The 22805-nt window shown below is 40.0% G+C and overlaps 1 protein-coding gene across 7 annotated transcripts in view; it reads left to right on the top strand.

Annotated features, from left to right (window-relative positions):
- PRKN (parkin RBR E3 ubiquitin protein ligase) overlaps positions 1-22805 on the top strand; it is a 1206600-nt gene that overhangs the window by 236809 nt on the left and 946986 nt on the right. For all 7 annotated transcript variants that reach the window (XM_044924574.2, XM_044924575.2, XM_044924576.2 and 4 more), the window contains one exon: positions 1336-1499. In XM_044924574.2, the coding sequence (XP_044780509.2) occupies positions 1336-1499 (164 nt within the window). The remainder of the gene's footprint in view (positions 1-1335; positions 1500-22805) is intronic.

Genomic DNA, 22805 nt, shown 5'->3' on the forward strand with positions numbered 1-22805 from the left:
TTGTCCCTGAGAAATTGTGGCAAGCCTCATAAGATGTACATAGTAACAGCCCCTGAATCCTGAAGAGGTGAGCTCAGTCTTGACGCAGCTGGCCGTGAGTGGCCTCTGGGAGGAGATCACGTCTTAGATGGATCCTGGGGGTGAATGGGCTTTCAGCAGGCAGCCGTGAGGAAGGGAGTGTCATTGAATGAAGGTAAGAGGCAGGGGCAGGAGTTTTCTGTGGTCTGTGTTTTGAGGGCTGTGACATGGTGGAGCTCTAGAATAAGGTTAACTTTGCAGAACAATGTAGGACATTCTGAAAGTGAAAGGAGTATATTAAGACTTCAGTTGCGTTTCCCTGGTGGCTCAGTTGGTAAAGAATCTGCCTGCAATGTGGGCAACCTGGCTTAGATCTCTGGGCCAGGGAAGATTCCCCTGCAGATGAAAATGGCAGCCCACTCCAGTATTCGTGCCTGGAGAATTCCATGGGCAGAGGAGCCTGGTGGGTTGCATGGGGACCTGCAGTCCATGGGGTCACAAAGTGTTGGACATGACTGAGCAACGAACACATACACAGGACTTCAGTTGGGAGGCTATTGCAAGAATCAAGACGTGATTTGATAAGCACTGTGACTGGAGGAATGGAACGGAAAGGACAGACTCAAGAGCCTTGGAGGAGGTGGATGGCATTGGCAGCAAGAAGACATGGAAGAGGCTGCAAGGCTCCAGCCTGGGTCTTGAGGAGAATAGTGGTTCCAAGAAAAATGGTATCTTTCAAAAGAAGGGGCAAATACATGTTTCCGTAAGACCCCGTGGAGCCTTTTGGCTGGGACCACTAATGAGGGCTTGGGCTCTTAGACACAACCTCATGTGTCTTCACTCTAGTTCAGAAAGTGGTTTGATTTCTTTCCACTGCTATACCATGAGTGCCAACGCGATGCCTTTGATTTTTTATTAAGGGGAATGCCGTAGAGGCCCTGTGAGTTTGTACAGGCTGTCAGAGCTGAATCGCCTGGATAAACTCTTGGGAATCTCACAATTCCAATCAAGCAAGTGTTCTGCTTGAGTCCCCCCTGTTTCGCAGGACGGATGTCAAAGGGAGCATGCAATTTTGTTTGTGGGTCACTGACTAATATATGAAAGGGAAATCCCATAGGATAACTCCATTTTTCTCCAAATGTTGCTCCATAGCCTTAAGCTTTATAAGTGAAAGAAAATGCATACTGCTTATCAGAGGGCAGGAGAGGGGCAAATCAATTCAGAAATGTTGCATTGCCATTAAGGATTGCCATTAAATGCAATTGCCATTTGAGGGTTTTGACTAAAGCTTCTTTTTTTTTTTTTTTTTTTGGCCAGTGTTTGTCAGGTTCAACTCTAACCACGGGTTCCCAGTGGAAGTCGATTCTGACACCAGCATCTTCCAGCTCAAGGAGCTGGTTGCTACGCGACAGGGGGTTCCAGCTGACCAGTTGTGTGTGATTTTCGCAGGGAAGGAGCTTCAGAATGACTTGACAGTGCAGGTGAGTCTCCCTTGGTGGAGGGTTCCTGGGCTGCGGCCAGCCCCATTGCTTATGCAGCTTGCGCTGCCAAGCTGACATTCATGCCTGAGATCTAATAGAATAAATAGTGCCTAGGGATTCCTTGAACTTTACTCCACACCGCTTCATTAATTCTGACCTTCTTAATTATGCATTAAAACAGCAAGCAGGTACCGATTGGAAGAACAACTGTGAGTGGGAGAGAGAGAGGAGAGAGAGAGTGAGAGCACAGACTGGGCTTAGTGAATAAATGTTTACCGACTACAGGAGCAGCAAGGCACCGTTTCTGGGTGTGTTCAATTTCTACCGTACTTATTCCACTTGAATCTTAATGAAGGAGTCACAGAAATTGTCCCAGATCCGGCTGATCAGTCACTGTGCCGGGAGGGATCTGTAACCCAATTATGACCCCTGGAGGATGGTCCCGGGTCTGCCGCCGCAGCTCAGGATGGGAGCAGGTTTTGGGGCTCAGGGCCTTGGGAGCAGACTCGAGAGCTGCCTGCCCATCAGCGCCCCAGCCGGCGGTGGAGGAAGACGCACGCACCGCGGACGTCCACCTGTGTGTTTAATTTCTCCAAGTTTCAGCAACATGTTCCCCAGAATGGGCCGCTGAAATGTTGGAGAGGGTGCAGCCAGTGTTTTTCTCTCCTGTCCCTGATGCTTTGCGGGCACCGCGGGGCTCCTCATAGCATCAAAGCGCTGTATCTTTTCATGGGGTGGGGGTGGGGCTTCATTCCCAGCTGGTATTTCCCCAGGGGAAGGCGTGAACTGGGTAGGCGATTGGGGAGCAGTGCCTTCCTCTGGGAGTGGAGACCTGTCTTGTGTTGGGGAAGCCAGCAAACAGGCCTCCATACGGACTGAAGTCATTCTCTGAGAAAGAATGAAAAACCAGTTGCTTTCTGTGGATGGTTCAGGTGATCCTGAAGAACCCCAAACACTTTCCCCCCTCCGTCCCCCTTTTTTCACCAGCAGAGATGAGTTGCATTTCTGCTTGCAGCTGTTTGGGGGGCTGCTCTTGTGAACAGTGGTGGTGGTGGGGTGCTGCGTCTCTACCCGGAGTCCCTACTTTATTGACTTCCTATCGCTGTCTCTTTCTGGTGATGATATTTACTGCTTTGCCAAAGGGTTTCGGATCTGGGTGTAAGAGAGACGCTATGGAAATGTGAATGGCCCCCTCCTTCTCCAGCACCGCTTCTCCGACAGCAGTCTGCTCTGCTCACGGTGCACACAGGGCGCTGTGCTTTTAGGCAGTTTATTTTTAAAAGGCAAGTACCTGTGCTGAAAAGTGTTTTGGTGTTTGTTTTTTTTTTAATTTCAATCAACTAGAAAGCTTTTTTTTTACTCTACCTGCCAACCTCTAAAGCTAAGAATGTTCCCATCATCAATTATTTTAAAACAACTTCTTGAACCAAAATATTTTATGTTATCCGAAGTTTTCAGGTTCTAAAGTTTCTCACCTCTGCCACTGGAGGGGATAGATTATACCAGTTACTATAGACAGTTGATTTATACAGATGGATAGATACAAATGTAGATATCTGGATGGATTCATTAAGATTCTTGATTTTAACAAACACTTCCAGTATTTTGGGCTTCTGAGGGGATCCCAAAGAAAGGCAGTACCCACTGCTATTTTCTTAGAGACTGCTGTTTACTTAGGCCCTCTAAAATCAACAATAATACTAAATTGAACTACATAGGTTAAAAATATCAGCGATTTCATGTGGCTCAAACTAATAGCTATAACATAAGGGTGTCAAACACGATAACTGCCATGTGAAAACTGAAATATAAGTATTATGAAATTTTAAAGGTGTAGGAGAAACAGCTGAGTGAAAGTCACCAATAAAGACTTCTGGGTGAGTTGAAACTCAAGTGGGATTTTGAAGATAAGAATGAGCGTGAGAGGTGTGTGGGAGCAAGCATAGGGTCCTATTCCTGTAGAACCTAGAGGAGATGCTGAAGGTGGGTAACAAGGGAATTGGGAGCTGTATTTTACAAAGCTTTGACCCATGTGACACTGAGGTTTCATGAGAGGAGATGGAGAACAAAATAGGATGCCCTGGAGGGAAGTGCGAGTCTGGAGATCCTGTTTCATCACTGGCAGGAGTTTCACAGATTACAAGCGTTAATGCCAGAGGGAGATGCTGGCAGGCAGTCATACTGAGGTGTGGAGCTCAGGGCTTGCTTTATGTTTGAGGACTCTCTGCATGGGGGAAGTACTGCGGTAACTGGAACAGATTCAGTTGCCAAGGTGCAGAGCATAGGGCACAAGCAGTTCCTTGGGTAACAGGAGAGGAGCGGGTATAGGAGGCATTGTCCATCCAACTGACATGTTCATAGGTAATTTGGGAAAGAAAATTACTAGTAAAGAACGTATGTGCTGTGAAAACATGGAGGATGAGGAAGAAAAGAGCCTTTGCACTTGGTGACAGTGGTGGCGACTTGGGGGCCTTCGGGCCAGGCCTGTGGCTGGAGAAAGCCAGCTTGCAGGGGCTCAGCATCGATCACGGGCTGTCACAGGGCAGCTCATCTGGTCGTCGAGGGGAAGGAGACACAGGGAGCTCATGGAGGAGCAGCAGTTCCCGCACTGTGTTGTACCTTTCACAGTCCTTGACTGTGTGCATGGCTGACTTTGATACAGTTGTAATCGGTGTGAAAATGCAATTTTATAGAGTGAATTTCTTTCCCTTAACATTATGTCATAGGCTTTTTCCATGATGTTGTGTATTCATTTTTAAGTGTCTAGATGATCCTCTGTAATGAGAGTGTTTATATTATATACAGGGACCATCTAGTTTTTAATATTACAAATTAAGGCAAATTAATTTTTTAAATTCAAAAGCAGAGACATTACTTTCCCGATAAAGGTTCGTCTAGTCAAGGCTATGGTTTTTCCTGTGGTCATGTATGGATGTGAGAGTTGGACTGTGAAGAAAGCTGAGCACCGAAGAATTGATGCGTTTGAACTGTGGTGTTGGAGAAGACTCTTGAGAGTCCCTTGGACTGCAAGGAGATCCAACCAGTCCATTCTAGAGGAGATCAGCCCTGGGATTTCTTGGAAGGAATGATGCTGAAGCTGAAACTCCAGTACTTTGGCCACCTCATATGAAGAGTTGACTCATTGGAAAAGACTCTGATGCTGGGAGGGATTGGGGGCAGAAGGAGAAGGGGACGACAGAGGATGAGATGGCTCGATGTCATCACCGACTCAATGGACGTGAGTCTGAGTGAACTCCAGGGGTTGGTGATGGACAGGGAGGCCTGGTGTGCTGCGATTCATGGGGTCGCAAAGAGTCGGACACAACTGAGCGACTGAACTGAACTGAATATACTTAGAGAATATGGCCTCTGTGTTTCAGTTTGCATGAAATATTCTCTTGGTGTGTCCAATTTTCTTGAAGAGATCTCTAGTCTTTCCCATTCTATTGTTTTCCTCTATTTGTTTGCATTGATCAGTGAGGAAGGCTTTCTGATCCCTGTTTGCTATTCTCTGGAACTCTGCATTCAGATGGGTATATCTTTCCTTTTCTCCTTTGCCTTTTGCTTCTCTTCTTTTCTCAGCTATTTGTAAGACCTCTTCAGACAACCATTTCGCCTTCTTCTATTTCTTTTTCTTTAGGATGATTTTTGTCACCATACCTCCTGTATGATTTTATGAACTTCCGTCCATAGTTCTTCAGGCACTCTGTCTATAGGATCTAATTCCTTGACTCTATTTCTCACTTCCACTGTATAATTGTAAGGGATTGATTTAGGTCATACCTGAATGGCCTTGTGGGTTTCTCCACTTTCTTCAATTGAAGTATGAATTTTACAATAAGGAGCTGGTGATCTGAGCCACAGTCATTTCCTGGTCTTGTTTTGCTGACTGTGTAGAGCTTCTCCATCTTTGCCTGCAAAGAATGTAATAAATCTGATTTTGGTGTTGACCATCTGGTGATGTCCATGTGTAGAATCTTCTCTTGTGTTGTTGGAAGAGAGTGTTTCCTATGACCAGTATATTCTCTTGACAAAACTCTGTTAGCCTTTGTCCCACTTCAGTTTACTCATTTGTAAAACTGAATTAATAATAATACCTCTCTCATTGGGATTTTGTGAGGACTAAGTTAATTTATGTAAAACTCTTAGAGCAGAGTATGACATATATAAACACTATCTATATAGTAGCATTTATTAGCATCATCACTATCATAGTTGTTATTATTGTTTTTATTATTATCAGGGTCTAAGTGATCACCTTAAATAATGTGACAACTCTCCATCATGAATTATGATGAGTATATTTGCAATGATTTAAACAGTTAAGGCAATGATAATAGGATGTATATTTTACTGGGGTAGTAAAATGTGTGTGTGTGTGTGTGTGTGTAATATTTGTACATTTTAACTGAAAAGAACTTTGTGGAGTTTATAAATAGATGTTTGACCTTCACATTTACAGGCTTTACTTAGAATAGTATAATTTGAATTCAGAAAACTTACAAAGACAACTATTCCTCAGATATTTACTTAAAATAGACACCTATGGCTGTACTGTTCAGCAGAGATTCATCACGACATTATGGCTTTTAAAATGTATTTTTATAAAGCAGATATCTGCCACATACTCTATTTGTTAGAAGTAAATTGGAAAGACCTATACATTTTTCCTACTTCATAAACAGTGTTTCTGTCCATGTTTTTATTATTTTCCTTATGCTGACAAGTATGTAATATAAAATATTGGTGTTTGACGTATTATTCACAGTGAACTGATATTTTTTTTCTTTGTCGGTTCTTGTAACAGAGTATTCAGGGACTATTCAAATGTCACCCTTTCTCCTACCCTCCATTTCTAACACATTGCGTATCAAGAATCCCTGAATCACACTTACATAATCATCAATTTATTACTCAAAATTATACACGGAAATTAAGATTCTAACGTAGCTGTATATGCCAAAACTGATGAAATTTGCAATTAGACTAACCGTTAAAATTACAGGGACTTGAGAATTTAGATAAGATTTTTGTTTGACAGTTATGTAAAGTTTAAAAATAAAATAAAATTAAAAAAAAAAAAAAAAAAAAAAAAGATTTTTGTTTGAGCAGAATTCACTGTATTCCCATGAGCTGTATTATTATTAATATTATTAATATCAGTATAGGTTATTAACCAAGTGTATTAGTTAGAGATCTCCAGAGAGACAAAATAGATAGGTAGGTAGATAGATAACAAAGAATTGGTTGCACAGTTTTTGAGGCTGACAAGTCCCTAAATCTGTATCTCAGCAAACTTAAGTTTCATTCTGAGTCTGAGGACCTGTAAACTGAAGAGGTGATGGAGGTGTTCCTGTATGAAGGCTGGTAGGCCTGCAACTCAGGAAGAGCTAATGCTTCAGTTCAAGCCAAAGGCTGCCCACCACCCCACCCCCTCACCAAAAAAAAAAAAAAAAAAAAAAAAAAAAATCCATGTCCCAGCTAGATGGCCTTTGGGCAAGAGGAATTCCCTCTTACTTGTGGGAGGGTCAGATGTTTTCTTCAGACCTTAAACTGAGCGAATGGGGTCCATGTGCATTGAGGAGATACATCTGATTTACTCAGTGTACTGATTCTAGTATTAATTTCATCTGAGCACAGCTAGACTGACATCTGACCAAATATCTGGACAGTCCATGGCTCAGACAGACACACAAAATTAACCATCACAACCAGGATATGAGAAACTTCAGTATATTTAACTAGTGTGTAATAATGAATTAGATTTTCAAAGTAGAAAATAAAATATGACTGTTTATTTTACATAGAAATGTTTGCTTTATTAAAGGATTCATTCAGATGAATGGTCAAAAACTCCTTTCAGTTAATATTCAATGTAATGATGTTTACAATGTATATACACATTTGGAGACCATCATTTCGTGAAATAGATCATTTTTGCAAGAAGTATTAAAAGACATCAGTTTATTACCCCTATTAAGCTTTGTAATATGACAAGGTCTGAATTTGGAAGATCAGAGACATTAAGATTTTAATAGCTTGTAAATATTAAAGAAAAATAAATGACCCTAAGAAGCCAAATTATTTAATTGGCTATGTTTTAGTGATACACAATACGTGTTTCAAAATTTGTGAGTAATGAAAAGTGACTTTCCCTGACAAAGTAAACTGTGTCCATTTTTAAGAATATTTACCTATTTTAAAAAAATATTATGTGTTGTTTTGGTCATATCTCTAATGAACCTGCTAAATTTTCAAACTTCAAAGACTTCACAAGAGCCTTGTGAATACCCTACGTGTTTTTTCAACTGCCTCGAACATAAGTAAATGTTGTTTAGCTAAAGTTTTGAAAGTTGATGTTTTCTTAATATCCTTCAGATTTTTTCCAGTATTATCATTTCCCACTTCATAAACTTAGGTTTTATTTTTCTGATTATAGAATTAATATGTGATAGTTATAAAAATTCAAACGATAGGGAAAAGTGTACAAGGAGACGTCTAATTCGGCTTATATGTTTTTATATTTAATAATAATCTTTTTCTTTATTGGCTAATAGGTATATCACACATTTAATCTTATAATTTTTTTCCTTCATTTATATCAAATTCTATTATATTGGAATTATAAGCTCAAGTATACCTGTGGGTTATTAAAAAGCAAACTATTTATGTTTCTACAACTTTTGTTATGTCAGAGTTTAGTGACTTAGATGTTGAGAAGCTGGTGAGTTGTTTCCATGCAAGTGTTGTACTGCAGACTAATGAGTTATACGTCTAACTGCAAGTTTGATGGTTGTGAATTATTAAGGTATGCAATTAGCCAGATATTAGTGTTCCTTGATATTCTTATACAGTGTTAGAACACATGTTTACAATCATCTAGTGCTATGGCAACCCACTCCAGTGTTCTTGCCTGGAGAGTCCCAGGGACGGAGGAGCCTGGTGGGCTGCCGTCTATGGGGTCACACAGAGTCGGACACGACTGAAGCGACTTAGCAGCAGCAGTGCTACTCTTATAGATGATATTTGCGTTATTGTTCAGTCATTTCCGACTCTTTGCAACCCCATAGACTGCAGCCCACCAGGCTCCTCTGTCCATGGAATTCTCCAGGCAAAAATACTGGCATGAGTTGCCATTCTCTTCTCCAGGGGTTCCTCCCGACCCAGGGATCCAACCAGAGTCTCTTAGGTCTCCTGCGTTGGCAGGCAGATTCTTTACCGCTAGCGCCACCTGGGAAGCCCTAAAGATGCTGTACTTTACACTGTAAGCACAAAATGTGTAATGAGAAGTTGCTGCTGAGAAGAAGAATGTGAACCAGCATATGAGCTGCTTTCCACAAAGAAAGGCTGAATAAAAGCCTCGGTGTACTGAAAAGAAGGTGGAATGCCTGGGGGGACGCAAACACTGATTGGGATTCTCCCACCTGTTTTTACTTTCTGTATATTTTTTCATAATGATCATAGATAAGGTGACCATTATAGCTTGGTATACAAAATGGAGCACATCGTATGTGAAGGATGGCTCTATTAATGATTATTCCAGGAAAAAAAAAAAAAAGTGGATGCTGACAGTGGCCTGGGAAGACAGAGACAAATGGTCACCCCAGGAGTCGGGCAGTATTTCTCACATTTAAGAGTCTCAATTTCTTCTAGAAAGAAATTGTTTTTTGGTGCCTTTTGCCAAGCACCTGGGAGTTTATAGCTTAAGACCATAATCCTATTTTGAAATATTTAGATTTTAAAAGGTACTTTCATCTTTTCAAATGGTAAAATATATTTTTTAATGTTATAATCCATCTGATATCACAACATTTTGATCAGTTTCATAGAATCATCAGTTCCTGAAGGATATATCCACAGGCCAGCTGGAGAAGCACTGTTTGAGTATAATTATTTTCTTGTACACTAATATGTTCTATTTTGTTATCAAGAAGATTTTAATAGCTTTAAGGGCTTCCCTTGTGGCTCAGCTGGTTGGTAAAGAATCCGCCTGCAATGTGGGATACCTGGGTTCAATCCTTGGGTTGGGAAGATCCTCTGGAGAAGGGAAAGGCTACCCACACCAGTATTCTGGCATGGAGAATCCCATGGACTGTATAGTCCATGGGGTTGCAAAGAGTCAGACACAACTGAGCGACTTTCACTTACTTACTTAAAGAAGTAAATAAAAATGGCAAAAATAGAGGCCTCAGCAAATATGTCATCTGGCACAGATTTTATATCTGGGAACATGGAATACACAGACTTTTACCTACTTGTCTCAGTAAAACTGTGGACATTACACATAAAACAAACATAAAGATGCTGAAAGGAGGAAAAAGGAATGCAAACTAGTTTGAAACCTCAGAGCCCAAGGAATAATATGGGCTTGAATTTCTTCTCCTTTTTTTTAAATCAAATATATTCAGTACTTGAAGCTGATGAAACCAGCACCTAGAAATGCCATCATGTGCAAAGAGGAAAAAAAGAAAAAAAAATAAAAAGTCTTCTCTCAATCCAAGCAGCAGACTTTACTGAAAATATGGAAACCTTTTAGACAATTGCTGCAGTTTGCCAGATAAACACACAGTAAAACTGTGGCCCTACCCTCACCCCCACCAGTAGTGAGGAATGCAAGTGCAGGTCCTAGATTGCCCCCTTGTGAGACAGTTACGATGTGCTTTATATAGCTGCTATGGTCAGAGAAGACTGTTGGAAGGTGAGACTTCCACCTGCTCCTGCCAGCAGCAAGGTTCCCCTCCCCATCACTTCCGAGGTGCTCACAGAAGGGCCCTAGTGGAGAGTCAGGCCTTCGAGCATTTTAAAGCAGTGACAAGACCACTTCTGGCACACTAACAGTGGAGACCGCGTGTGGGGCTGAAGTCACCCCCGCACAGCAATGAGGAGACGCCCTCAGCTCATGGCATGTGTCAACAGATACCAAGCGGGGGACTTGGGCTTCTGTTTCTACTGGCAGTAGTAAGTGGGACCCTCCCTTTTGCAGCTGGAGCAATGTCATTGAAAACAGAAAGTTTAAATAAAAGCCTCATTATGTAGGGACACTTAAAAAGACACTTGCTTCTTAGAAGCAAAGCTATGACAAACATAGACAAACAATAGACAGCATATTGAAAAAAGCAGAGACATTACAAAGAAGTCAATATATTTTTGCATGGAAAAATGCTAATAGAAATTGTTCACCAGCAAAACTACCCTCTAAGAATGAATAAAGGAAGGAAATTCTTTAATAAGAAAGAAAATGATACAAGAAGGAACTTTGGAACATCAGGAAGAAAGGAAGGAAGGAAGGAAGGAAGGAAGGAAGAAGGAACACAGTAAGCAAAAATATGGTTAAAGACAATTGACTTTCCTTCTCTTCTTTAGTGTTCTAAATTATGTTTCAGGGTTGTAGAAAAATTTATAACAATGTCTTATGTAGTTCTAAATGAAGAGAAACTATTCAAGACAAATAAAAAGAGAGAGATAAAGGGACATAAAGGGAGTAAGATTTCTGTACTTGAACCTATAAAACGTCAACCGCAGCACAATATGGCAAGTCTTGAACGTAAAAGCCCGAAGCAACCCCTAGGATAGGTGAAAGACTAAAATGCCAAACAGTGGCAACACTGAATGCTGGCGAGCATGTGGAGAACCTGGGCCGTTGATGTAAAATGGTATAGCCACTCTGGTGGAGAGTATGATGCTTTCTTACAAAAGTAAAATTGTATTTCCTATATGACACCAAAACCAGTGTATGCATATTTTGCAGCTTCATCCATATTAGCCCAAATCTGGAACCAATCCAGATGTGTATCAACAGGTGAAGTGATTGCAGATTGTGGTCCATCCATACCAGTGATAAAAAACACTAAAGCAGCTATTGAAATAGACAACATTTTGGATGAATTATGCTAAGCGGAAAAAAAGCCAGTGCCAAAAGGTCACATTCCAAACGGTGCCATTAGGTTAGCATTTTTGACATGAGAAATTGGGAGAAATGGAGGAGGAATGAATGGGTACTGAGGGTAAAGAAGGGTGTGGGCGCAGCAGAGAACAGTGTGTGGCAGCAACAGGGACAGCTGCAGGGACCCTCCTGGGGATGAACGTTCTGTGTCTTGGCTGTTACCAGTAGTATCATTGTGACGATATCCTGTATTTTCTTAAGATGTTGTCATGGGGGGAACGGGTAAAACAGAACTGGGATATTTCTGTAATATTTCTGACAGTAACTCGTGAATCTACAATATCTCAGTATAATGTTTAATTTTGAAAAAAATCACAGAAAAATTTAATTTCTTCCCTCTTTCCCATAGAAGATCAACAGGCTTTTTATTTACAGCTGTTTTAAAGGAACAGTATTTATTTATGTTAGATTTTTCAGCACAAGAAATTGGAAAATAATTTAATTGATTCTCAGAGACAATTCACAATAAAAGTCAATAGGTCAATACAACTTATAAAATTATTAAGGCATCTTTTTTGAATTATTAGACTACTTAGCACCTTATAGGTCTAAATCGACATGATTAGTATTTCTTTTCAAAGGCTGTACCGATTATTTCAAATAAATGAAAATATACAGTTCTTAACGATTGGTGCTCTAGTTGTACATTTTCCAAATCGATTTGGGAGTGATACACTGTAGTCTTAGGCAATAAATGAGCAGCTCATGTAACCGGGGTGGATATACTGGTTAGGGAAGACCATTCATGTAAATTTATATACTAGAAGGAACTTAGGGATGAAATGGTTTCATTTATAAGCTGAATTTATTTAACTTTTTTTTCTTTTTTTTACTTTCTCTTTAGATTATAAGAAAAAAAAAAAAAAAGGCTAGATTCGAACCTACAGTGCAATCCCACCATGATTTTTTTGTTTTTGTATAAAAGAAACATTCTGCAAATTACAGTATAAATGGCCAACATGTTTTACGTAAAATTCCTTTTTTTGTCTGACTGTAAGACAAAAGGAAGCCAGGTTAGATACCATTATACCGAGAACAATCATTGTACAGTTTCATTGTATTTAAGTGTACCTTCGTGTAAATGAGATCCTCAGACACTTCAGGAAGAAGACAGGAATTTTTCCCAGAGGGTTGCTGCGCTACTGGAATTGACTGTTGGCAATATTCATGAAGGTAAAAATGTAGATATCCACTTGAGTTCCTCCAGACAACTGTTGTGTTACTGTGGCAGCTGATACCTAGTGCAAAGTGTCAGGGTCTAGAATCAAAGGATAATAATCTGTACAAAGCGAGTGCTCATTTCAGAAAGACCCTTGTTTTATCTGTTTGTGTCTGGCTATTTATATGTGTCAGAAAGGATCTCAAAATTACTTATCCTCTTTGCATAATTCAGAACCCTCAGAAATGTTATTTTTCTGTTGAAAGGAAGTCTTGACATTGGTGTGCCCCTGCGGACTTATGAAACATCTTTGAGGATTGCCACGGATAAATACAGACTTGAAGGGGAAAAAAAGAGAGATTCTTTTAGCTTATAAGAGGCCGAGGATACACAGCCTGTGGATTTATTTAATGGATTTACGTCTCACAGACGATCCCATTGCCCTTACTGTGTTCAGATTGCAAGGCAGAAAATCTGGGGTGGAGTGAAACTCCACAGCAACCCAATCCCCCTGATCTTAACCTAGAATCTATTTTATTAGCGTAAGAAAGGCAAAGCCTGACTCATCAGAAACCTGACAAAGAGGAGTGATTGCACGCTGTGAAATTTGATTACTCTTCACTGAAGTCCTCGTTTCAAATATTCTGTTTTGTTTTCTCTGTTATTGGATTAAATTCCATCATGCAATTGACCTGTTTGTTTAAGATTTTATTTAATATAGTTGTTATCCTTCCCTAGGGTGGGACCATCCCCTGGAGAGGGGATTGGCTACCCATTCCAGTATTCTTGCCTGGAGAATCCCATAGACACAGGAGCCTGGTGGGGTACAGTCCATGGGGTCGCTAAGAATCGGACAGGAATGAGCAAGTAACACTTTCACATCCTTTTCAGAGTAATTTGTCTATACCATTCACCCTAAAGCTTCTAGACCAGAGACTGATCAGCCACATTCTGCGTTTTCCTTCTTCCCTCTTACTAAGTAATTGTAAGAAACCTGAGATTATTGTCATAGTACAATGAAACTTTTACATGAAAGCACTCTTTAAAGCTTATATATCAAACTCACTTAGGACTGATCAGTATGAGAAGATGTATTCTCCTTTGCTTTTGGTTTGTAAGTGTGCTTGAGTCACAGCTGAGTATAAGGAATAGATTAATGGTAAATATTCACACTGCTGCCTTTCATTTTCTAGATATGGAATAATGAGAGATAAAGTCAAAAGTGTAAGAAAATTTATTTTAGTTCTAACTTCAGTGGTGCTCGTAGGATAGAGAAAGCAAAATTAAATAGAATAGGGAGAGCTTTATTATTTTTTTCTCCAACTGTTAGGTTTAATATTGATAAGAATACAATTGTCTGCAGGCATTTAGCAGCAGAAGTTAAATTACATTAACATTGGTTAAGTCAGGGTTGCCACACTAACGTTTCTAAGGCACTAAAGGATGTGGTATGAGAGTATCTTTTGGCCATATGTTAAAACAGAGGACACACTCAGAGCCGGACTGAAACAGAGGACAGACTCAGTTAATGGAAGCAAACCTCAAGTACTCCTGAGCTGTGAGGCAAGCTCATGACTTAAACAGTGTCAGTAGAGTGCTCTAGTCTTAATTACTTGCAGATTAAAAAAAAATTGTTTTATCCTTTCGTGCAAATGTATCTTCACATAGACAAAAACACATTCATCCAGGCAATGCGATTCTTTGGAAAGAAAGTTATAAACTTTGTGAATTAATCTGTATAAACAGTGTTTCATTGAAGGTTTTGAATTTTGTCTTGCCATGATATATTTTCTCTTCTATAGCGGATCTTGATGTATTTGGATTCAGAGACAGCATTCCCATATGATTCAATAGGTAGACTAATTATGGCATAAAGGTCTGCTTTTTAAATTGATGGCAGTATTCTGACATTAGAAGCAGAAGTGAGGAATGTGAGAACCCACTGATGTTTATGCTTTGGAGGACATCACAAACTTTGTTTCAAATGTGTGGGCTTTTGAAACTCAATACAGGTTTTGCCAAGGATATTTTCTGTGCATTTTATATCCTTAAGTATTTCAAAGTGAGTTGAATCTGTGTTTGCATTCCACATATGCATAATTCATCAAACATTGCTCTGAAAAGAGAGAAAAATAAAAAGTTTATCTAAGATATCTCCAATGTTACATAATACTTGGTCACTAAGAACTTTGGAACCTGTGAGAGTAGGTAACACCTGCTCCCTCAGTTTACCTGTTATGTCCCAGTCAGTTCTTTTCAATAAGGTACATGCTTCTATAGAAGGCTTAATGCCTTTTATATCTATGTTTGTCCAGTTTTTTTTTTTTTATGATGTCATCTCCAACATACGCCTCTGCCATATATAACAGAGGTGTTAAGACTTCAGGCGTGTCATATACTAGGTAAAATCATTTAGTTAGAATTCTACTCGACTTTCTCATACATGCCTATATTGAAGTGGTTTGAATCACTCAAGTCAGACTTTCTAGGGTGGGCGAATCATTTACATTCTCAAGTCTTTGTTTTTCTCATCTATAAAATGGAGATAGTAATAGTGCTTGTATTTTTATAGGTTTTCTATGTGTATTAAGTGAAATTATACCTACAAAGGACAGACATAAGCACATTTTAGACTACTATTAATTTACTTTAATGAATAAGTCACAAAAAGAACAGATATTTTCTAATATGCAATAAGTTCATGTTGAAAATTATTTTGCTTTAAAACACTCCAAAAAGGAACACATTTGCCTCCTTCCAAATTCCTATCCTCCACTCAGGCTAACCTCAGGATGGCATCATGTGTATTGTTTTGGGAGCTCTTCTGGTTTAAATCTTAATGATGAATTGTTATTTTAAGAAAAGAACCTTTTATGAAATGGTAATGTAGTTTACCTTTTTCTTTAATGTGCTGGGTATTTCTGGACTATTTTATTTTAGAAACAGCTTTACAAGTAAACTTAGTGTTCAAAATCTGTTTAATGAAGGCCACCTAATAATTTGAGATTACTACTAAGAATTTGTGAGTCACTCCAATGTAAAACAGAGGGCAAGAAGATGAGGAGGTTTTCTGAAGAGAGAAAAACATTATTCTACCTACTTAAATGACTCATTTGTTGTCTTTGTAATGTATAAGCAGAATGGCAATACTAAATTTACATAACCTATCATTCTGTAGTCCATTTAAAGCTAGATTAAATTTGTATATTTTTTTATCTGTTTTGAGTGCTTTAAAAGGAAAAGATTGATTTCTTATAGGTCAGTCTTCATAATTTGCTTATATTGTATATTCAGTTCAGTTCAGTCACTCCGTCGTGTCCAACTCTTTGTGACCCCATGAACCGCAGCACGCCAGGCCTCCCTGTCCATCACCAATTCCCAGAGACTGATGGGAGAGAGCATCAGACCACATCTCTGAATGAATATTGTATCTATAAACTGTGTTTTTATTGAAACTGGAAAATAAAAAATAACATAGAGGACAGACAGTTGTTGGTATTTCACACCCTGGTCTCTCATTAAATTTATTTGTGCTTTCGTGATGTATATTCTGCTTACAAGTTCCACCTCTCGCCCTCCACAGCATTCTTAATCACCATCCATCCTCCATAAGGCAGCCTTCTGGGTTCTTCTAGCAACTCTAATTGGGTTAAATACAGCAGTTTGCTCGCAAACTGTCTCTCCATAATAAAAAGGCCCAACTGTCGCTTTGGAGGTTCAGTGGTATAAATCCTCTCACTGTGGTCTTTTTTAAGGTTCTGAATGCAGAGTTGGAAAAAGATGCTTGCAGTCCCTTCTTACGAATAGGCATGGGCTGGTTCAGCACGACACCCAGATTCTTTACCCCCAGAGCTGTCTCGACTGTGCTGGAGCAAACGCACACCCTTAGTATGATGTGCCTGTTACCGTAGCCCAGTACTTTATTCTGGGATTAGTGAACTGACTTACATAGTTGCATAGTCAGTTTAAACATTTCGCTCTTCTTTTTAAGGTCTGCATTTTAGCCAGTTCTCACATTCTGTATTTGTATAAGTGATTTTTTAAACATTCACTTAATATCATGTTATTGAGACACCATTAAGTCTCATGAGTACGATATAGATCCTGCTTCTAACAGCCTTACAACCTGGCTGGATGAATATCGTTTGCAACTTTAACAGAGACCGTCCAGCTGAGTTTGAAGGCAGGTTTTGGTCTTCCTTAGCTTTGTGAACTTCACCACATTAGTTAAGCTTTCTGTGTGTCAATTTCCTTCTCTTAAATGGGAAGAGCAGTAATCCTGCCTCACAGCGTTGTTATGCGAGTACGGGGTGTGTCACTGCTAGTGAGGGATGTGTAAGCATCTCTGGTGCATTGCAAGCACTCCTTACAGTCAGTTGCTGAAATTGCAGTCACATCACTGCCCTCCCCCTCCTCACCATCACCATCATTCAAGCGCTGCCCAGAGGAGCAGCGAATGGTGTCAAGGAGAATCAGGAGCTGAGACTTCAGGAGATAATCACAAGTTTCCTGTATGAAGAGGGGTGAAGACATTTTATGCAGAGATAATAAAATATGAAAACAATACTAATATCTGATCAGTTTAGAAATTCAGTCTTTTTCTGTTACTGACCACAGTGAAAGAAGGTGGCAGGCAGTATCGTTAGGAATGTGGACTGGACCAAATGCTGAGGAGCCTCGCACATAGCTTTCAGGAATTTAGATGTGATTTTCGATTCTTTTATGGAATGTTTCCTGAGTGTCTACTCTATATATGTGGTCTGGGTTGATAATCTGGGAGAACTTTGGTAAACAGGACATGCAAACCCTGCCCCGCCTGTAGGGAGCTTTCTATTTTGGCGCAGACAACAGGAAGACCCATAAGTTTTATGGAGTTACAAGATTGGCTTGTGTAGAGGGTGTGATAGAATACAGGGAGAAGGAAGAAGCAGGTGGTCAGGGCACTTACGAGACCACCTTCTTCTTGCTTCTTCCTGCATTCTGTCACACCCTCTACACAAACTCAAATCATGTAACAAATCACAACTCCCTAAAGCTTTTGTCTGCACTGCAGTGTGAGCAGTGCTAAGCCCTGAACTCAGGCTGTGATGGCGAAGAAGGACGGGGTCAAGGGGCCCAAGAGAACCTTGAAGTAGAGTCGACCAGATCAGGCACGTTGTGGAGCATGGCTGTTGTGCATGACAACTAGGGTGATGGAGTGACCCCTAAATGAAGGACTTCTGAGTTCTTGTTTCGTGAGTTTGTAATAGCTAAACAAATATGGGTTGAGCTGTTATGGGGGGACTTGTCATCTTCCAGGGGTGAGCGAGTCACCCTGGGAGCCTACATGCCATGAACGATAAGGAGTTATTAAAGGTTTTTTTCAGAATACCTTGAAGGTGAAAGGCACATGTTAAAAAGGACAACATAGAAAGACGTAAGGGAGTCCGGTGTCTGATGGGTCGTGGAGTCCCTGAACCCGCTCTGGACAGCTTTTGCCAGGTCTTCTTCTTACATGTATAAAACACACCCCCCATTTTGTTCCATGTACCCAAGCTCAATCATAACTGTTTAAACTATTAATAACAACAATGGTAAATTTCATATAATGATAAACTCTTAGAATAAATAAGGGAGGGTATAAAAGTAGGGATACAACCTCATAGTTATGGGAAATTTAAGAAACTTTTCTTGGATGGTGATATCTCAGCTGAGATCTAAAGGAACCAGCCCTGGGAATATCTGGAGAAAAACATTCCAGGGTGAGGGAATGCAGAGGACCTTGAGTGGAAATTAGTTGGGCATATTTGAGGGCCATAAAGAAGGTCAGTGTGGCTGAATCTGGTGGAGGGAAGGGGATTGACTAGGAGGCAGAGGGAGTTGTTTCGAGGAGAGATGATGGGAGCAGAGTGCTAGAGTTGGATGGAGGGATACATCTGTGGTGTTCTAGAGCTTGTTCAGTAGGGCTTACTGATGAGGCATGAAAGAAAGTGAAGATGTACCTGTGGTGCTTTGCGGTGACTTGGATTGTGTGGGGTTTGGGGGGAGGTCAGAGGGAGATCCAGGTGGGAGATGATAGTCGCTCAGTCGTGTCCGACTCTCTGCGACCCTACGGACTGTAGCCCACCAGCTCCTCTGTCCGTGGGATTCTGCAGGCAACTGCTGGACTGGGTTGCCATTCCTCCTCCAGGCGATCTTCTCTACCCAGGGACTGAACTCGGTCCCCTGTGTTGCAGGCCGACTTTTTCACCCTTTGAGCCACCAGGGAAGTCCATGTATACTTACATTAATAGTTGATTCACTTTGTTGGATAGCAGAAACTAACACAACATTGTAAAGCAGGTATGAAAGTGAAAGTGAAAGTCGCTCAGTCGTGTCCCACTTCTTTGCGACCCCATGCACTACACAGTCCATGGGATTCTCCAGGCCAGAATACTGGAGTGGATAGCCTTGTCCTTCTCCAGGGGATCTTCCCAACCGAGGGATTGCACCCAGGTCTCCCACGTTGCAGGCGGATTCTTTACCAGCTGAGCCACAGCGGAAGCCCGAAAGCACGTATACCTGACTGAAAATAAAAATAATAAATAAATATGACCCACAGATATTTGACTGGAACTGTTAGTTGTTGACGTCACTAGGAACAGGGAAGAGGAAATGAAACAGAGGGATGTTTCAGGGATAAGGGTTTCAAATAAATTTTGCTTAAAGGGTTTAAGGTTTCAAATAAATTTTAAGTGCAGGTGTCTAGTAGGCATTTTGCTTATATGAGTCTGTTGTTGATGGTAAAGAATAGACCAGAAATATAAATGGAGGTCTCAGTGTTTGATAGTGCCAGCAAATAACATATAGTAAGACACATTCTTCAATTCAAGTTTATTTGAGAATGTGCACATATACTCCCCGTCAAGATGAGTTTTAGATGTAGAATCTAAACAGAGAACTGTAATAGAAATACATAAAAATTGTATCAGTGGCTTCAAATTTGATTAGTATTCTTGTTCTTTTGCAATACCTGACATTGGCAATCTTAATTTTTTGCACCAGTCAGATTTCCATTACATGTCAAAGATGAATAAATGGTTTGTGTATAAACAATTGTATACAGTTCGGAGAGGATATACATTTGTAATTGTTATTGCGGGTGCTTCTGGAGGGCGGCGGAGTACGGGGCTAATATAACACACACCAACATGTGCACCATTCAGCTTAAGAAAAATACAACAAAATAATACAACTAAAATTAAAGTGGGCTCCCTTCATGACCCAGTGGTAAAGAATCTGCTTGCCAAGTGGGAGACACAGCTTGGATTCCTGAGTTAGGAAGATCCCCTGGAGGAGGAAATGGCAACCCACTCCAATATTCTTGCCTGGGAAATTCCATGGACAGAAGAGCCTGGCAGGCTATAGTCCATGGGCTTGCAAGAGTTGGACACAACTTAGCGACTAAACGGCAGCAACAACAAAATTAAAGCCCTGATGTACGTCTTTGTGATTCTGTTCCCTCCTTATTTCCCCACAGAGGTAACTTTTATCCTCAGTTTGAAATTAGTCAGTGCCATCTATGTTCTTAATACCCTTTTCATGTATGTATTTACTGCCTTCTGTATTACATAGTGTGCATGTTTACAGGCTTTCAATAAGTGACAATATTATGTTATACTTCTTTTCTGCAACTCAGTTTTCTAGTTTAGCCACCTTTTGACATTAATCAATCTTGGTGCATGTAATAGGAGTTTCTTTCCTCTCAAAGTTTTAAACAGTCACCCGGAGGTATGTGAGCAGATTCTCCATGGACATCAGCTTAGCTTGTATGACACTGGGGCTGAGGCTCTTGTTTCCAAATATGTCCTTGCAGGCATGGGGTGAGAGGGTTAGGACAAAAGGATGGACTTGACCTCAGTTTTAAGGTGAGCTTGGTCACATTGTTTGGCTTAAATTTGCAGTTCTGTGTTTTTTTTTTTTTTTTTTTTTTTAACTTTTATAACAGGAAAAAAAAGTGCGTAGGTGTATCACCACCAGCATTTCAGCCCTGGCTGACTTTTCTGGCACTAGAGAAGTGCCAAGTAGTTAAAACTTCATTATTAAAGTATTCTCATTTTCCTCTGCTAGTCTCTTAGTGGGTCATAATTCTGCTTATACTTTTCATGACTCAAAGTAGAGAGGTTTATTTCCTTTCATTTTTACTAAATTTTAATATAATATTTTTTGATGTTTTCTTTTAAAAATAGAGATACCATATCATTTCTCAAAATGTTTGCTGTAGTCTTCCTATACTAGAATTTCCTTAAATGAAGATGGGGATGGTTGAGAGAAATGCAGTTTTTTGAGACCTATGGAGGATGGGACGCCCTCCAAAGTCTTCCTGAATCTCTGATCTCTGGTATTTACATGAAGGCGCCTGATTTAGTGATTTATTTATTTAGTTTGGCTGCACCATGAAGCATGTGAAAGGTACCCCAATTGGGTTTTTAATTTATTTTTAAATTGTAGAGACATTTGTTTACAGTGTTGTGTTGGTTTCTGTTGTACAACAACATGAATCAGCCATAATTATATATATATATATGTATATATATTTATACATATTATATAATAATGTTATATATGTGTGTGTATATATGTGTAAATATTTATGTGTGTGTGTGTGTATATATATATATATGTGTGTTTGTGTGTGTGTGTGTGTGTACCCTCCCTCTTACCAAATTTTTAACAGGCTCTCCAGGTGACTCTGGATGACAAGCACATACTCAATTAGGGACATGTGGATCTGGATTTTCCAACTTCCAGTTATTCTAAGGTGGCAGATTCTCAGCACCAAAACTAATAAAAGATAAAGGATTCTGTGTGATTTAAATACATGCCTAAAATTTCAATCTCACACTATGGTATTTTAACTCTAATGCTTTATACTGTGATTTCTTAAAATTTTTCAAAATCAGGAAGGTTATAAGCCATTATTTATTATTCTGTTCTATTGTGCAAAATACTCCCTGGTCCAGCAACAGCTTTTAAAAATGATAATTTCTCCTTCTCTCCATCACCATCTCCCCCTTCTCTTTGTCTCTTTCTCTGTCTCTTTCTCTCTCCCTTTCTTTCTCTCTCCCTCATAGCATAGTTGGAAGGAGTTCGAAAATACCAAGTAACATAAACATGAAAGTTAACATCACCTGTCACTTTGCCTTCCAAGTATGATCCATCACGTGTTTTGACCTTGTGGGGAATATCTTTGCAGTGTGGAGTCTAGAGTTAACAGTCTGGACTGTTGGGCCTCACTGTGAGGTCCAAATTCGTGATTTTGCTTTGTACAGTCTATGTAGCTGAAGGATTTGCTTAAAATTTCTATTCCTCGGTTTCCTTATCTGTAGAATGAGAATAATTAATGTGTATTTATTGTACATTATTTATACAACCTCACTGTATTTTTGTAAATCCTGAAAAAAATTTTTCTAAGTTCTGAATATAATTTAATCAATTTTAGCTATTATTTGTATTTGTCATTTATCTTGACTGTTGTGAACAATGGTGCTTTGAGTATTTGTGTGCATGCATGCTGAGTGGCTTCAGCTGTGCCCAGCTCTTTGTGACCATGTGGACTCGTAGCCTTATAGCCTACTAGGCTCCTTTGCCTGTGGGATTCTCCAGGCTGTTATACTGGAGTGGGTTGCGATGCCCTTTTCCAGGGGATCTTCCTGACCCAGGGATCAAACCTGCGTCTTTTACGTCTCCTGCATTGGCAGCCAGGTTCTTTACCACTAGCACCACCAGGGAAGAATATTTGTGTACCAGTCTTTATATGAATATCTGTTTTTCTTCCTCTTGGGAATATACCTGGGAGTAGAATTAGTGGGTCATACAGTAACATATGATAACATGTTTCGCTGTTTGAAGAATTGCCAGACTGTGCTCGTTGATTTTTGCATTTATTTTGTTTCATATCAATAATAAGAGTTCAGAGAGCTCTGAGAAGCCTACCATCAATGTGATGATGTATAAAAATCTGATTGTCACTTTCATACTTGGCTTTGGATCAACTGGTGTGTGAATCCTAACTCTTGGTTTCTAAATGGAAAATCTGTAAGCACTTTCGTAAACAGAGCTGGAAACCAAAAGCCATAAAAGTAAAGAGCATAATCTGGTGGAAATGCCGGTACCATCAGGGCACTCCTAGGCTCCCGGTACGTTCCATTTGAGAGCGCCTTTATTCCAAAGGGCACCATCTGGC

This window comes from Bubalus bubalis, chromosome 10, assembly GCF_019923935.1.
Source record: "Bubalus bubalis isolate 160015118507 breed Murrah chromosome 10, NDDB_SH_1, whole genome shotgun sequence".
Classification (NCBI taxonomy): Eukaryota; Metazoa; Chordata; class Mammalia; order Artiodactyla; family Bovidae; genus Bubalus; species Bubalus bubalis.